The 18,543-nt window shown below is 35.2% G+C and overlaps 1 protein-coding gene across 2 annotated transcripts; it reads left to right on the top strand.

The window, feature by feature from the left end:
• The first annotated feature begins 12,963 nt into the window (after positions 1-12,963).
• On the top strand, positions 12,964-17,960 carry LOC107774553 (transcription factor bHLH35). Of its 2 annotated transcripts, none has more exons than XM_016594107.2 (5): positions 12,964-13,143; positions 13,286-13,445; positions 13,836-14,093; positions 14,284-14,454; positions 17,680-17,960. In XM_016594107.2, the coding sequence occupies exons 1-5, from the start codon at positions 13,070-13,072 to the stop codon at positions 17,767-17,769; spliced, it is 753 nt and encodes a 250-aa protein (XP_016449593.1). In that variant the 5' UTR covers positions 12,964-13,069; the 3' UTR covers positions 17,770-17,960. The 2 variants fall into 2 exon arrangements, with proteins under 2 accessions (XP_016449593.1, XP_016449592.1); XM_016594106.2 differs by having other exon boundaries at positions 13,283-13,445.
• The last annotated feature ends 583 nt before the right edge of the window (positions 17,961-18,543 follow it).

Genomic DNA, 18,543 nt, shown 5'->3' with positions numbered 1-18,543 from the left:
TAAGGTTCTTGTTGATTGTTTATCTGGTTTACCAAAGAAAGTGCGTATGGACATTGAGAATGAAGCTACTGGTGAAATAAGGATGGAATGGGTGAATATTAACTATGACTATCTACCTAAGTATTGCAAGGAGTGTAAATTACAAGGCCATGATGAATTTGATTGTTGGCGTCTGCATCCATAATTAATGGAGAACAAGGGCAATGACAAGCAGACTGTTAATGACAAAGAGAAGGAAAAGGCAAAGAGAAAGGTCCATTGATGGTTCTCACAAGTGGAAAAGTAGTAGGGAATGCAGGGGAACAATGGAAGGAAGTGCGAGATAATTGAATGAAAAAATTTGTTCAACAGGATGAAGTGCAAGGCAACACTGGGAAAGAATTATTCCAGTTGAAGGTGTACAAACGGCTATCAACTTTGCTGCTTTGGTGGAGGATTCAAGTGGTAATGAAGACAATAATCAACTAGCTTTGGTGGAACAAAGGAATGTCAACCGCAGCCCAAAAAATACTCTAACTGGAGCTAGGAAAAGTTTAAATCCAGCAGCTCCAATTTTTAATCCTAATCTAGTTGGGAGTGCTTCAGTACAAGATCATGTAGATATATGTCTTACTGGGAGAAGGAATGAAGATCCTAGAAATAAAGAATCCACAACTCAATGGGTACAAAGAACTTTCACTAGTATTGTGGTGGGTACTAATACTAGGAGTGAGATGTTTAAAGACAATGAGAAGATTAAGTGGAGTGGAGGAAGGCTGTGGGCTGATCAAATTGAAGAGGATTATGAAGAAGGAGAAATACTAGATGGAATGCAATGTGAGGAGGAATCTGCTGATGATGAAATAGAAGAGGAGGAACAAAGTGTAAATGGAGATGCAATTACTGCTAAGATCAATGAAGAGGAGAATTTAAACAATGTAGATGTCGAATCCAAAGAAAAGGAAAATATCAAGGAGAGCCACGTAGTTACAGGAAATCCTAATTCAGTGTCAGTGAACCCTAAAAAGGCTTATGCGAATGATATTGATCCAGGAGGAACTGGGAATGTTACTACACTGAATGAGGATGTCAATATCAACAAAAGAGAGATTGCAAAGTCTAGGAACAAACACATGTCCACTGCTCAACTATCTGTTGGGACTAGAAACACTGTTCCATTGGAAATCAGTCAGTTGAAGCAACAGAAGAAAACTGAGGAGCATGTTATGATACCTAAACCTTGCAAGTCCAATGTAATAGTTGCAATAGGTGATAAGGATAGTGAAGATCCTATTGAACGGCCAGGCAAAGATCTAGATGAAGAATCGACTGTCCGGAATTTTTTTAAGGTGGCTAGATAAGGGGGTCTTTCTCCATGGCATATTGACAAGGTCAGGTCAGGTGCTAAAGGAAGGAAGAAACAAATCAAGGACAACTCCACTGTTCCAACAGCTGGGGTACAAATGAGAAGGACTCTAACTAAATCCAATAATTTGTAATGGATGCAATTATTTGGAATGTTAGGTCAGTGAATACGAAAAAAGCTTTTGAAAGGCTTATCACAATGCATAGACAACATCACTTTAAATTAATTGGAATTATGGAACCAATGCAACATGATAGAAAATTGGAGAGGTATAGAAGGAGGATTGGTTTCGCACAAGTAGTGGTAAATGTTTCAAATAAGATCTGGGCGTTTGTTGATGAAGTTTTTGAGGTTACTATTTTGTATGACATGGTACAACAATTGACATTGAAGTTATTTCACACAGAAACACATGTTGAACTCATTCTCACATTGGTGTATGCTAAATGTGATGTTGTTGAAAGAATATAATTGTGGGATTCTTTGTATGTTATGGCTAGAGATATGACTGTCCCATGGCTTGTTGGTGGGGATTTTAAAGTAATATGGGACGAGTAAGAAAAGTTTGGAGGATTGCCAGTATTATTGAATGAGGTAGATGATTTTAGGCATTCAATCAATACTTGCAACTTATCTGATCTTGGCTTCAAGGGGAGTATTTTTACTTGGTGGAATAGAAGGGCAGAGGATGACTGTATTTTCAAAAGGCTGGATCATTGAGTAGCTAATATGGAATTTCAGCAAACTTTCCCAGGGTTGGAAGTCACGCATCTATCCAAGATTGGCTCAGACCATAGTCCTATGCTATTAAAGTATCATATTGAATCTGCCCCAGTGAAGAAATCTTTTAGATGATAGCAAGTTTGGAGGAAGTGGTTATGGTACATGAAGCTCAGTTTGAAATGAATCCCACACAGTAGAATAGAGAAAGATTGCATAATGTACAAGCAGAATTGATACGATACTTAGCTTTGGAAGAGGAATTTTGGAAACAAAAATCAGGTATGCAATGGTATAATGATGGATACAGGAATACTAAGTTTTTTGATGTTCAAGTTAATGGAAGAAGAAAGAGATTGCAACTAAAGAGGATTCAAAACAATGCTGGTAATTGGGTTGAAGACAATGAAGCAATAGCTGAAGAGGCAGTCAACTTTTTTAGAGCACAGTTTCATGAAGACAAGGTGCCAGATTCATTTAGTATTATTGATCATGTTCCTACTATGATAGGTACTTAACATAATGATGATCTGGTGAGGCAGCTGTCACACCTCAAAACTAAGGAACGCGACCGGCGCTCAACCGAGTGAACCCGACCGAGCAGGCCTATTAGATTTCCTTCTACCCAAACTCATCCACGAATGGAGATAATGCATATTTTCATTAATTAGAAAAAAAAGGTGTTCATGTCTACAATACCAATTTATTACCAATAGTTTCATCATTTTTAAAATCTCAAATGAACAAGTAATACAACCACTACATAACATATTTTGACTTTTCCAGCACCAATACACAATCCACACTATGTCTACAAAGCCTCTATAGATAAATAAAAGTACAATGATAATGTCGGCAACAAGCCCCCGACTATACCTCAAACAGAATACACAAAGTACAAAAGATACATGACCCCGGGATGAGGTGGGGCTCACCAAGTCAGCGGGAAGAAGGTGTACTACTATCACTGATCAATATCTCCCGCTGTGGAACCACCTGCATCCATTTAAAGATGCAGCGCCCCCAACAAAAGGGACATTAGTACTGTCGAATAGCACTAGTATGTATAACTAAACACCCTCTCAATAGAAAAAATAATACAAACAAGAATATCATAATATCAATGAAAGCCTTAGTCAACATCAAACCTCAATTTAGGATCAAGACAGTGTTCAAATTAATTTCCATATCTGACATTGGGAGATTTTTAGTATCGATATTTCATTGTTCACAATACTGTTATTCACAATACCAATACCACCGTACTCTTAGCACGGAGTCCGATCACGACCCGATCGGCTAGGCTATCTCATTAGAGACATCAACCGCAATTACTTTCAGTATCAGTATCACCGTCTTTAACACGGAGTCCGATCACGACCCGATCGGCTAGGCTATCCATTAGGGACATCGACCACAATCACAATTTCAATTATAATTTCTAGCACAATTACCACAATGTGTGCGGCAAGGTGTCCGATCACGACCCGACCGGCTAGGCTGTCTTATTCGAGACATCAACCTTTTTATATCAATCATCGCATTTCATATTACTTTCACATCTTTTCATTTCATTGGCACTAATGGCCATAATTATAAGATCATTCTTGGCACGTTGGCCATATTTAGTATTTCATGCACATTTTCATTTTCTAACATCAACAACAACAACACCAACAATCCAAATCAAGGCATGTAGTACACATGTGAGCAATTAAGAGTCTAAGGCACATAGAGATTCTTCACAAAATTTGGCATAATAGCTTTCGTTTGAATTTAACTTGAAGTTGAACATTTCTAATGCACAACCCATATTTTCTCAATTGATAACATAAAATAAATAAAGCATTTGGGTTACTTGTTGAACATATATCTTTCAACCCAATCTTACTAGGAATAGCCAATTTTATATTAAACCACTCGGGACTTACATAATTCACATGAATATCGTAGGATCCAATTCTAAGAGAAGAGTTTAGCAACATACCTCAATTGAGCTTCCTTAAAATCTAAAATATTTCAGAATTCTTAGCAACTTCAATCTATTGTAGAAATATAACAAATTGAATCAAAATTAGAAAGATGATCATGGTTCTAGTTCATTTGAGCATTTTATCAAACACTAGGTGTGCATAAGGTTTCAAGGTCTTTTCATGGAGGATTCCATCATCCCACAACCCAATCTTTACCAATTTTAGCTCTACAATCTTCCTACACCCTTTGATAACACATGCATGTAAAATAAATAACTCTCATACCCAAACATTATCTTGCTAATTACCCATTTCTAGACAAAATTTGAAATTGAGGGTTAGGGTGTAGAATCTTGCTTCTAGGATGAAGACCTAGTGAGTTTCCCTTCTTAATCTTCCAAAATTTGAGTAAGAATTGAAGAACAATTATTGAGGAACACCCTCTTACTCTAGGGCACTCTCTCACACTCTAAAATGTCAGGTTTTAGCTAAAAAATGGCCAAAAGCGTGTATTTAACGAAGTAGGGTCAGGTTTTTAAAACCCAAAAATGGAGCTCCGGAACAAGGTCTGCGATCGCATAAACGATATGCGGACCGCATAATTTGGCCTCCAAAACTGGGCGTGACTGACCTGGTATGCGATAATTATGCGGCCCGCAGACCTGTTATGCGATCACATAATACACCGCAGAATTGGTCTGCGGTCGCATAATGCGCCGCAAACCTAGTCTCCAAACCTCCCCTTTCCTGTCTCACTTTGCGACCATTATGCGGTCCGCAGAGTGATTCTCCGACCGCATAGTGGGCTGCAGAAATGTCTTCTTTTGCCGAAAATTTTTCTTTACTCTCCGGTGCATTGTTCAACCCAAAAAGTCCAAGCCGCGAAGGTTTTCTACAATCCTCAAACACGTAAGCCTAGTCCAGCACTATGAAACATTATTTTTTCTTTGCAAAATTTTGCGGGGCCTTACAACAACCTACGAATGAGGAGGTTAAACAGGCTATCTTTGGCTTAAATGGTGAAAGAGCATGTGGTCCAGATGGCTTTACAGGTACCTTCTTCCACTCAGGATGGGATATAATTGGAGATGATGTTTTTGACATGGTAAAGGCCTTATTTAATGAACATAATTTGCCAAAGTGTGTGACTCATACAAATCTGGTTCTACTGCCCAAGAAGAAAGAAGTGAACACATTTTCTGATTTGAGGCCTATAAGCCTTAGTAAATTCATCAACAAGATGTTTTCTAGGGTGATACATGAGAGATTGGTAGGATTGTTACCTAGTCTTATATCAGATGAACAAGCAGGTTTTGTGAAAGGAATGAGTATTGTTGAAAATATCCTATTAACTCAAGAAATCATCACTGATATGAGGCTGAGAAATAAAATAAGTCCTAATATAGTGATCAAGCTAGATATGAGTAAAGCCTACGATAGGCTTTCATGGTTGTTTTTGGCTAAGGTTTCGAGGAAAATGGGATTCTGCGAAAGATTCATTGGGCTGGTGTTTGGAATTGTTTCAAATAACTGGTATTTTGTGCTCATTAATGGCCTACCATATGTTTTTTTCAAATCATCTATGGGTGTTAAGCAAGGTGATCCATTGTCACCTACGGTATTTATTCTTGCTGCTGAGGCTTTGTCGAGGGGCCTAAATGATCTGCATATGAATCTTTATTTATGTGGTTTTGGATTGCCCAAATGGAGTCCTAAAATCAATCATCTAGATTATGCAGATGACACTATAATATTCTTATCATCCGATGCTACATCTTTACAGTTGGTGATGAAAGTACTTAGTGCATATGAAGCTGCATCAGGGCAGTTGATTAATAAGGCTAAATCTGTTGTGTATATGCATCACTCTACAACCATGGAGGTGGCTGCAAAGGTTCAGAGGATTACTCGGATTGGTAGACAAGAGTTTCCATTCACATATCTTGGTTGTCCTATTTTCTATGCTAGAAGAAGGAAGGATTATTATCAAGGTCTTTTGAACAAAGTAATGGATAAATTATAGCCATGGAAAGGTAAGATGCTTTCAATAGGGGGAAGGGTTGTATTGATCTCCAATGTTCTCCAGAGCATGCCCATACATCTCCTCTCAGCAGTTAACCCCCCAGCTTGTGTCATAAATAGTCTACATAAGATGTTTGCACAATGTTTTTGGAGCAGCACTAAAGGTGGTACAAGCAGGCATTAGGCATCTTGGGAAAATTTGTGTATGCCATATGAAAAAGAAGGGGTAGGATTTAGATCTTTGCATGATGTGTCGAAGGCATTATTTTGTAAGTTGTGGTGGAATTTTCGAACAAAGCCTACACTATGGAGTTCCTTCATGAGCCAGAAGTACTGTAAAAAGCTAAACCCAATAATAGTTCCTTGGAGATATGGCTCTCATATATGGAAGAAAATGTTAGAATGTAGAGACAGAATTGAACATCGGATTCTTTGGCATACAAGAATGGGATCTACTCTATTTTGATTTGAGAATTGGACAGGATTGGGAGCTCTATACTTCGTTACCCCACATGATTTTGTATATGATGAATCAATTCATAACGTGTATGATGTGGTTGAGGATGGTGCATGGGATGTTGAGAAGTTGCTGGAGATACTACTTGAGGATATTGCTGTGCATATCCTTGACAATGTTAAACCTAAGGGAGTCCAAGGTGAGATTGACAAGCCTTACTGGATGCTGGAAACTAAGGGTGAGTTCAACGTAAGATCTTCTTAGGATAGGAGAAGGAAAGAAACAATGGATTCATATAAGAAAATATGGATAAAGAGGCTGCCCTTTAAGATATCCTTTTTCATGTGGAAGGTGTGGAGAAACAAACTGCCTCTTGATGATTTTATGAGAAGATTGGGGTATCTAATGCCCTCTAGATACTGGTGATGTGCTAACCCAATGGAGGAGACAAGGTAACATCTATTCTTCACCTCCTATGCTGCTAATAGAGTGTGGTAATATTTCTATCTCATGCAGGTATATCATTAAATGGGATCATATTCCATCAGGCTATTGTGAAGTGGACTGCTAATGTCATTCCTCGATTGCAGCCTATAATGCAAGCATTGCGAGCTATCATAATCTGAGAACTTTGGAAGCGAAGGAACAATTATAATATGGGGATACTGTGACGGTGAGCAGGGTCATTTATCAAGTTTCTTTTACGCTTTAGTCTCTTGTCAGATACAGAAATCCTGGACTTCATCATGTACCTCATAAATGGCCAGAACTCATTGATATGATGGAGAATTATATGCCTAATTTGAGGGTCACTAAGGTGATGTGGGAGTGTCCAAGCACAAGATGGGTTAAGATAAATACAGATAGAGCTTGCAGGGGTAATCTAGGTAGAAGCTCTATTGGGTTTGTATTGAGAAATGAAGATGGAGATGTAATATAAGCATGTGGTAAGGAGATATAGGCGGGGACAAACTCTGAAGCTGAAGCAAAAGCAATGTTCGAAGATGTAAGGTATTGTATTGAGCATGACTATATGTTAATCGATCTTCACACGGATTCAATGATGCTGAAAAAAGTAGTAACTGCAGAATGGAAAGCTCCATGGGCGATTACTGTTTATGTGGAGGAGATCAAGGAGTTGATGGCAAGGTGTAATGTGACAGTAGCACACACCCTTAGAGAGGGAAATAGCCTAGCAGATCACCTTACGAACTATCCATTAGACATTGGCCCCATAGAATGCCATTGCTTTGTAGATCTGGATGTTCAAGGAAGAAGATTGGTGAATAGTGATAAGATGTAATGTCTATATCTACGAGTAAGAGTTGCAAGAAACTAGAAGAGGGAAAGGAGAGGTCAACAAAGGGGAAGGAGTTCACTGGAGGTCACATTTTTATTACCATGTTCGAATCCTTTTGGAGGAGAGCATGGGGTCTTTTTTTATACTAACCTAGTGTTCTTTTTGCAGGAGATGTTGCTGTGTTCATTCCCTATCATCTGATACAAACTCAATGGGTGGTATTAGAACTAAGTTCTCATTCCCTTGAGGGAGTGTCAATGATAGTCACAAGCATGGAAACAAGCTTGGAATCAACATTGCATAAGAAGGAACTGGAAATAGACAGCCTTATCTTGGACTGCACATACAAGAATAGAATGCTGGAGGTTCATTATGTTGAGTTGATCATGGCACAAACTAAATGCCCAGCAGTAGCAGTACAAATGACAAACATACAGAGGAATTGGCTATCCATATTTTTGAACTGGAATATTTCATGAGGTACCGACTTTGAGAGCCAAAAGTTGGGTACAAAGGATGCATTGTGGAATCAAAACCACATGCATTACATTAAATCAACTACCCATTATTGGCCTCATGAAGCAAATTCAGTGAGTGATAGCTGGAACAAACAAGAAATTTGGAGCAAACAGTGCTACTCAACAAACGTGCAAAAGTCCTGGAACTTAGACTTGGTTGAGGATGAGACTGATTTTATGTGGCTCTATGAAAAGGCATGTACAACTTTGGTTGCTAGACATCAAGAGGAAGGAGCAATGGTATGTAATTAGATTGGGAAATAGAACAACATACATGACATAGAAAGGAGACACCAAAGAAATGGCAAGGCAGCAGAGTTTTTACATGCACTATGTTCGTATTTTTTACAGCAAAGGAAAGATGGACAAATTTCCAACAAAAGAAGATTGAATTTGGACTTGAATTGTAGTGACTTAGCAAGGATAGTTTTTATAACTCCATATTTTGGATTTCCTAGATTGTATTTTGTAATATCATTGTTGAGCACCTCGCTCAACATTGATAATAGGGGATATGTATTCGTCAAATTTTATTTCTTTCACATTGTAAGACCTCCTGTCACTAGTTTGTTTTGTTTTTTTGAGAGATATATATAAAATCTAGCTCTAGGCACTTGCCTACTGGATTGCTAAAAAAAAAACTCTAGGCACATCGCCTAGTAGATTGCTAAAACAAATTAAAGCTTTGCTTAAAGAAAAAAAGAATATTTGGGGTGATATTATTTTTGAAATTGAAGTTGGATTGAAGATATATGCGCTTAAAGTTAATTATGTGATGTGTTAAAGAGCTTAGGAGGGTGATCCACTATTTCCTAAATATATCCTACCCGTCCCTTAGCCCACATTATAATCATGATAAACTCCTAATTGATTTAGATCGAGCGAGCCTGCATTAGTAGAGATTTACATAATGGGCAAATCTATGGTACCTTCTTGCAAGTATGTGACTTCTTTATGAGAGTGAGTGATTTCTTTCTAATGTGTGAGTCCTTAAATTACATTTGGACAATTGATTTGAATGTGCGGATTGCCTACTCTCTTTGCTTTGTTGTGAAAGCACATGATTTTGTAATGGATAGGTAAGGTTATTAGACTTCTCGGTTAGCGTGAGTGTTCAAGCTATGGGTTCTTTGTGACATTGAGTCAATTTTTAGGCTAATATTATCATGAGTATGTTGTCTATATGGGTTACATACTTTGAATAAGTTTAGCCTAAAAAAGTGGGAAGTTTGTGAAAAGTACATATGCTAGAGCTTAATTGTTGTTATCAACCGAAGTCATAAGTGTAATGTGCTAAATTGATAGTTGTTCCTCTAAGTTGTGTGCTTGTAGTTGTGTTTTGAAGCGGGATTGTTGGTGTAGTCTTGGTTCACCCGAGGACGAGCAAACACTTAAATGTGGGATAGTGATAATTGGCTAAAAGTACATATAATATGATGATAATTACCTCGAATTTTAGTATAATAATAGTGATACTAAGAGTGCATTATGATGTTTTGATCCTAATTATGTTGTTTACTTGTGTAGAAGTGGTTGAAAGAAGAATGGAGGAATAATGGAGTAGTGCCATAGTCAGCGCCCAACACCCACTATAGCACAAAATTTCAGTGCTATCCTCAGTGCCCAACACTCACTATAGCACCCAAATTCTGTGTTATAGGCAGTGTGGCGCACCTAACATATTTAGGAGGCTAACTTTTTTATGTTTTTATTGGACTTGGTTAAAATCGTCTAGAACTTTTCATACACATATAAATAGTCATTAAACACACTTTTTGAGGGGAGTTCGACCCTAGCAAAGGAGAAACGTTGCTGGAGCAATTTATGAGCCAAAAATCATAGAATTTTTCTTTCTTTCTTGTACTACTTGTAGTTTTATGTTGTCAAACATTCTTATGATGATTAGCATAACTATGAGTAGCTAGTTCTTCTCGTTCTAGGGTTATGGGTGCTACATGAATGTTGGCGTTGGAAGTTTAAATTGACGATTTTGATTTTATCATATTGGTTTGTTTATTTAATTATGTTCTTAACTATTTTGTTGCCTAGCTAACAACGAAATACAATTTACCAATCTAGAGTTGAACGCGAAAGTGGAAACTCTAGATTGCATATAGGATTAGATAGAGCAAGTTCTTGAACCTTGGCATTGGGGAACGGATTCACGATTAGGATAGACATATACCCAATTGTCTTGCTTGGTTGAAATACAAGAATTATAAATGCGTTCTTGTTAGTCTTAATTCCATAGACATATAGGTGTTAAGTTAACTTGAATAGACAAGTAAAAACTCGACAGATTCTTATGAGTACCATTAACCCTGTCAATCAATAAACCAGATAAATCAACTAGTTAGTTTAAGTAGAGAACATAATGGGATTGTTAGCTAACCTATAATCCTAGAATATCTTTTCCTATTAATTTTCATCCAAAATTGCTTACGTGTTTCATCAATCTCTAGTTTATTTAATTGCTTGGTAGTTTCTTTGGTAGTTAATTAATCACCTATACGTTTAATTGCTTTGAGTTTGATTTAGTCAAGAGTTAATCATAAGTCTCCGTGGGAACGATACTCTACTCACTATTTTATTACTTGACAATCACGTATACTTGCGTGTGTGTTTGATCGCAACACCCGCTCAAGTAAAATTTTCAAAAACTAGGTTGCATTCGTGCTTGAGTCGGCTCAGATTGTAATTACCTCAGTTGGGTTTGACTTGGTTCGCCTCTGACAATCGGTATATGTGGAGGGTGCTCACCACTATAGCAACCCACTCTTGTCTAAAAAAAAAGAATATATATATATATATATATATATATATATATATATATATATATATATATATGTGTGTGTGTGTGTGTGTGTGTGTGTGTGTAGAGTAATAATTGAAAAATTATTATAAATTGAGAATTTAGTTCTCTTTTCAAAAGTATTATTCCTCTATCTCAATTTTTTTGTATGGTTTGAGTAGATTTAGAGTTTAACAAAAATATGTTGATATTTTGGCTCATAGAACAGTCACAAAATGAAAAACAAAATTAGAAGTACATTTGGATCCAATAACTTATTTTTCGAAAAATAGCAATTTTGATCCAGGAGTTATAACGTAATGCCGATTTAGGTCTCCATCTTATTCAACTATACACATTTAACATTTAGTTAACCTATATATGTAGTGAATGAAATATAAATGTGTGCCAGAAATTTACTTATCTTTACCTTGACAAGCAAAAACAAGCTTTCTCTGCAAGTTTCCCCAACATCCTCTCTTTGAAATGGCAAATGGGTCAAAGAAGCGATGGGACAAGTTAAGAAAAAGAAACAAAAGCTGTTTGAGTTTGGTCCTAGGCGAACCGAGGATTTGAGCGGGGGCACCAACTTAAAAATAAAATAAAAACATATGCATTATTTGAGATAAGAATAGAACCTGAGTATTAAAGAGGATGAAAGTACTTAAGCACTTCTAAAAACCAATTACTCTATTTAAATCTTGTTAATTTTGGTGGCCGCATAATATATTTAAGGAGTCCTCAATATTAATGAAATATATATATACAGTCCTTTGCGGAAGCTAAAGGTTCTGATGACCCCACCCCAATGTAGGTCCGCCCCCGGGTACAGACCTATCCGTATAAACATTACTTGAAAGAATAACTATGGAAACTACCATCAGTCTAAGTTGAGTCTATAAATGTTCTAATAAGCTTGGGCTTGTTTTCGGTTCAATAACGTCGAGATCTCTTGAATATCCTCTTATGCTCTTCTCTTTTCTTTTTCTTTTTTTTCCGTTTTTTTCTCTTAATGATTCTATCAACTATCTAATCCCCCATATCTTTAAAGGTAAAAACTATACCTTTAGATTAATTAGAGGTTAAATATGCATAGTTGAATAATAGAGGGATCAAAATCGAAATTACGAGTAATAACTCAGTGAACAAAATGGTTATTTTCCCTTTATTTTTGTATTGGATGGAGCCTATTAGAGGTAATGTTAATAGTAAAATAGTAATGTGAAACTTATCTAGTTTCTAAAATGATATAGTGAATTTTTTAAAATAAAGTGAATAGTCGTATCAAATTAACATAGGGCAGATGGTCGAGTTTCATTAGGAAAAAGAAAACACATAGGACAGAGAAAGTGTGATGAAATTCAATCAGACACATATCAATCACTCTGCAATTTGGTAGGTCAAATGCAAACTTTTAACTACGCGCCACCTATGCTCGTAAAACGGACTTAGCAGGGAGTTAGAATTTTAAATTTATGAGTTTAAGATTTTAATCGTCTTAAATTAATTTATTTTAAATTAATAATTTATACATATTTAATAAAAATTTTAAGATAAATACAAAATTCGAACTAAAATTACTGGATTCGGCCAAACACATTTTCGGCACTCTAGCTCCGCCACTGAAAACTTTAGCTATCTAGCGTCTACTATGCCCCCACCACGCGGCCTCATAGACCCTTCTCTTAACCTCTCTCTTACTATGTGGACGGCAGGGATAAATAAGAGCTTTCCATGAAGCATCAAAAAATAAAACCAGGAAAATATTTAGAGAAAAAAAAAAAGAAGAAGCGCACGTGCTCTTTTTCTCATCTATATATACCTACTCCCCTTCTTCTCAACTATGTCCATTTTGTTTTAAAGCTTACATCCCCTGTACCCACAAAAGATTTAAAGCATAACGTGTCTGCTTCCTCCTCACTCGACCCCCTCTCCCCAAGAAGATGGAGAACATCGGTGATGAGTATAAGAATTATTGGGAAACAAACATGTTCTTACAAAACGAAGAACTCGATAGGTATATAAACTTTCATTTTTATTATATTTCTTCTGGATTGAATGTTTAGATTCTTTTTCACTTATTTTTTCTTTTGGAGCACCAAGAAATGGACAAAATGATTTGAAATTTGCATAAGTGATTGATTGAATTAATGCAGCAGCTATTTCGATGAGGCAATCTCGGCATACTATGATTCAAGCTCGCCGGACGGGGCACAATCATCGTTGGCATCCAAGAACATTGTGTCAGAAAGGAATAGGAGGAAGAAGCTAAATGAGAGGTTATTTGCACTTAGAGCTGTGGTCCCAAACATTAGCAAGGTGACCAATTATATTGAATCACTAATGGTGAATAAAAGAAAAGGGGAAAAAATTGTTTTGCTTGATTTCGTTATTGCTCTTTCCCTCTTATTTTCCCCAATAGAAATTACATAATACATTAATACTACCTTTATTACCATTGAATACCCCACCCCACTTCCATACCCTCAATCTTTCTTTGCTGACAATGTACTGCTCTTGTTTTATTTCCCTTTTTTGGTTAATTGAGTATTCATTTATCCAAATTATATTATGGAAAAATGACACTGTATAGTCGCTGTAAAAATAATAGTCAAAAAAATGTATATAATTTGTATATTTTTTCGGCTATCCAATGTATATAGGCGGGTTAAAAGCGATAATACCCCTTATATTATTGTGACTTTTCAGATGGATAAAGCATCAATAATCAAAGATGCAATTGAGTACATTCAAGAATTGCATGAGCAAGAAAGGAGAATTCAAGCAGAGATATCAGAGCTTGAATCTGGAAGGTCAAAGAAGAATACCAGTCTTGAATTTGATCAAGATGCGAGCTTTGATGCAAAGCCTAAAAGATCAAGAAGACTTGAACAGCAATATGGTTATGATTCTTCTGGATCAACTACAAGATCATCACCATCCTCTTCTCCTGTTGAAGTACTTGAGGTAATTAATACTCCAAGAGAAGAATATTGCAAACAAGAAAACATAGTCAAACAGATGACAAAACTGACTTTTCACTCATTTATAGTATAAACTTTTCATTCATTCACATTATAGTGATCTCCACCCTCCTAAAAGAAAGGAAAACAAAACAAGAAAACAAGAAGTTACTTATTAATTTATTTTTTATTAGTTGAGGGTATCTTCAATGGGAGAAAAGACAGTGGTGGTGAGCCTCACTTGCAGCAAAAGAACAGACACAATGGTAAAAGTTTGTGAGATCTTTGAATCTTTGAATATCAAAATCATTAGTGCAAATATCACTGCTTTCTCTGGGAGGCTTCTCAAGACAGCTTTCATTGAGGTAAGAACCTTGTTTTCTCTGTTTTTATTCTCTTTTTGTTTCTTTTCTTTTCCATTGTTTTTCCCTTCTCTTCTGCGTATCCTTTATCTAACTTTCTTTTTTATTTATTCCCTTGTCTGAACTTTTGCTTTTTAGAATTGAGATAATTCCACTAATAACCCCCAAGATTTTTACAGTTACAAAATTTAATTTCTTAAAAGCATTCAAGGCTTGCATGTGCATCCATGTCAAATAAATCAAGCCTCAATTGGACTATGTCCAAGTTTTGTTTAAACAACATAATAAAGGGTTGAATAAAGAAAATACACAAAAATGTATTTGAATTTGAATTTTCTTTAAAACTATAATTCAGTAGGTAGAAGGCAATCATGCCGTATAGATCCTCCTATCTGCCCCAAAAAAACTAATGTTACGTAAGTTTAGAATTGATACTTAGAGTGATATTCGCCGTAATGACACAATTCGAATTTCGATATTTAAAAGTTTAAATGTTGACTGCAAATTCGAACATATAATCTTTAAATTTTTTAAAATAAAATTTGTAAAGTATTATAAGTCATAATAATTAACTATCCAAAATATTTAAAAGACATGAAAAAATCACGGTAAAAAAATTACTCGTTTGAGTCTTAAAACCAGTGGCGGACGCATGTGGTGGCAATCGGGTTCAACTGAACCCGCTTCATAAAAAAATAATGCTGTGTATATGTATAAATTAGGATTAAAGCTGCGTAAATTTTGTATAAATATTTTATTTGAACCCATTTGACAACTACTATTTTACTAATAAAGTTATGTATTTCAAAGATTAAACACGCTTGCACAAAATTCTGGGTCCGCAACTGCTTAAACCCAAACTGTATCATACTTTTTGGAATGAAGGAAATAGTAAATAATGCTTTGTTGATTTAAGAAACAATTAACTTATATGCATTAATGATAATTTAATTGTACCTCACTTGCATTTTTTGCAAGCTATCTACTCACACTCGATATAAGTTTTTTAAAATAATCTAATAATATATAAATCTTTTATATTATCAGTATTAGTAATTAGACTCTTCAAAAAGAGAACTAGTTCAGCGGGTGGTTTTGGTTCAAGCGACGGTTCTAACAGATTAAAGTTAAAACTCCAAAAGGCTTTTGTAATTGCAATTCTTTTTTAATCGGGAAAACTGGAAAAGAAAAGAAAAATAAATACATGAAATTCTTTAAATAAAAGGGGTGTTTGTGCAATTACAAAAGGCAAAATAATCTGTAGAGCGTGGATATCAAGATCTTATGGTGCAAGTGAACCATGTCTAGCATAAATCTTTATTTCCTGAAGTCATGACAGTCATCAACAGGTCATACATAATATAAAATCATGAATTATCCCTTTATATAAGGAATTAAAAAATGGTAGCACTTAAATATTTAAATTGTGTTACTTTCTTTTAATTAATTTTATGAATTATTTAATTGTATGGTTGAGACAATTTGTGGATCAGTTTCCAAGTAAACTTATAAAAATGTATTCTATTTATGGTTAGGCCCCAAACTAATACATGGTCCAATATTTTGACAAACTAATACATGGTCCAATATTTTTGTCAAGGATGTGGGACCAAATGATAAATAAGGGCCCTACTAAGGAAATAATCTTTTCATGGTCCACTTGAATAAATAAAGTTTGATTATGCGGAGTGCGGCATATTATTAGGGGGCAAGATTGTATTATTTTATGTCAATGATTAGCAGTAAAATACAGACTATCCTCTAGAAGTATCTTTACTATATACAGGATGTTCAAGGAGATTAACCAGGGTTTTTTAGTTAATCTCATACATTTTCCTTAATAAATTTTCAATTTTGAATTCTTTTTGCACTTTTGTAGTGTTGGTCGAGATTTCTTAGTTTTTTCTCCAAAACACACAAAAAAAAAAAAAAACACCTGACATTCGAGTTAGGTTCATTCTCTTTTCTAGGTCATATATAATGGAAATAGAAATAAAGTAACTGAATTTCCATTAGCAATGAATTTGGTGGAATTAAAAAAAGAATTGACCTTGGAATTACTATCTTACGCAATATTTTTGGTATCGACTCAATTTAGTCTTTTGCATGTATATAAAGAAGTTAAGGCACGTTTGAATACGGAAAGAAATATATTTTACCATTAAAAAGGTATTATGCGCACAGTAATGAACGTGAGATATATCAAAAGTCTTTCTGAGATTGCATAATGAAAATGAAATAATCATATTTATTTAACGTCAATCGTTCAAATTATTGGAGAAAGAATTGGAAAAGCTCTTCGATCAGTGATGTTAACGTATATATATTTCCATTTCTTTTTCAATTTTTTTATACGACATCCTAATCATTTACCTAGCACTCGATCTTTAATTTGAAGTCTAATCATATAATTTTCAACCACCCCCCTCCCCGGTCTTTTAAGAGGACATACTACAAGCTTCTCTTCGAATTCCACTATGTTTAATTTTGAAGGGAAAGTTTATTTACTCTTCATTGGAAAATGGTTTCGTCTTTTCCGATTGAAACAGAAGAATATAATAATAATTTGGAACAGAAGAAACAGGAAAATAGAACCAAGAAAAGGGTTGTTAACGAAAAGGGCGTCAACTAAACCAAAAAAAATATGTTTTCTTTGATATGCTGCTTATCCGTATCTGTCACTTGCCAAAAAGTTATATTAAGATTTATTAATGTGTAATTCCAGAAAAAAATTCATTCACGTGTTGATTCACTGCAGCAATTATTAACCATAATCATTCATTTATTATTTTAATGCATCTAGCGTTAAATACCAAAATTTGTATGATAAGGGTGAAATTACTATAGTTTTGCAAGTTTAAGAATGAAAACTTGTCAACAAGTCCCCTCGTGCTAACCGTTGCATATACATTTCTGAAACTTTAAGAACCACTAAACTTTTACCTTTAATGTTACAAGGTATGGTATTTTGAGACCTGTTTTGTAGTCTTTTACCTTGAGTTACATTCCATAGACCTTCCAATAAAACCTAGTATGTCTAATCCATGTTTAAACTAACATGGATTATACAGGATGTATTCTGACAAGATTAAGCTGTTTGACAATATAATTACAGCCTTTTATAGTTAGATGGATTGCTGAAGTTTTGAATGTTGTAATTAATTAATTATCATTTCTTAAAAGTTCAATAATGTATGCTATTAGCTAACATTGATTTATCTTTTCCAGGCTGATGAGGAAGAGAAGGAACTTTTGAAGATGAGGATTGAAACTGCTATAGCTACTCTAAATGATCCAGATAGCCCTATGAGCACTTAGAACAACAATGATAATGAGGATTTATTTCCAAAGGTGTTTTTTTTTTCTCTCGTTATTTCTACGGTTCTACCTCCTCCTCCTCCTCCTCCTCCTTACATCTTGGCCTGCAGCTTTGTTTGACTGTTTATGTAGTTTGTAGTTGGTGTTTTCACAAGAAATCCCAGTCAATGAAAGTTTTACCTTTCACGTCCTTTTCTCCTGCCTAAATTTATATAAGTTTCCTAAATTTGATGCATGCCTCATGGTGCCATCAAGTTAGGAAACAAGACTATATTAGTGGGTAGAACTGAAGAAACAAGACCATACATTGTAGGGGAAAATTTTGGTCCCCTGAGATAGACAGCCCATCATGCATATCTTGTCCGGGTATTATCACTTTTTTCCCACGCCAGAAATTATTTATATTCGGTAGTCGAAAAAGTATATAAAATTTATATAATTTTTGTATATAACATACAGAATGTATATAAATATACAAAAAATATACAAATTTTATATATTTTTTTGTTATTATTTTTACAGCGTCAATACAATGTCATTTTTCCTATCTTGTGGGCACCATAAAGGTCCCAAGGCCGCCAACCCAGCAAGCCCGCATACACACCATTAATTCGGCAGGCGTTGCCTACAACGTAACTACTCTCGTAGGTGGAACCAGAATTTAAAAATTATATATTCAGAATTTTATTTCTTTAAAGTTACTGGGGTTCTAAATTAATAATTGATATATATTTAATTAATTTCTTAAAATAAATATCGAGTTTGAACCAAGAC

Source organism: Nicotiana tabacum, chromosome 9 (assembly GCF_000715075.1).
Source record: "Nicotiana tabacum cultivar K326 chromosome 9, ASM71507v2, whole genome shotgun sequence".
NCBI lineage: Eukaryota > Viridiplantae > Streptophyta > Magnoliopsida > Solanales > Solanaceae > Nicotiana > Nicotiana tabacum.
The sequence above is the reverse complement of the archived record's forward strand: the minus strand, read 5'-3'. Positions and strand labels throughout refer to the sequence as shown.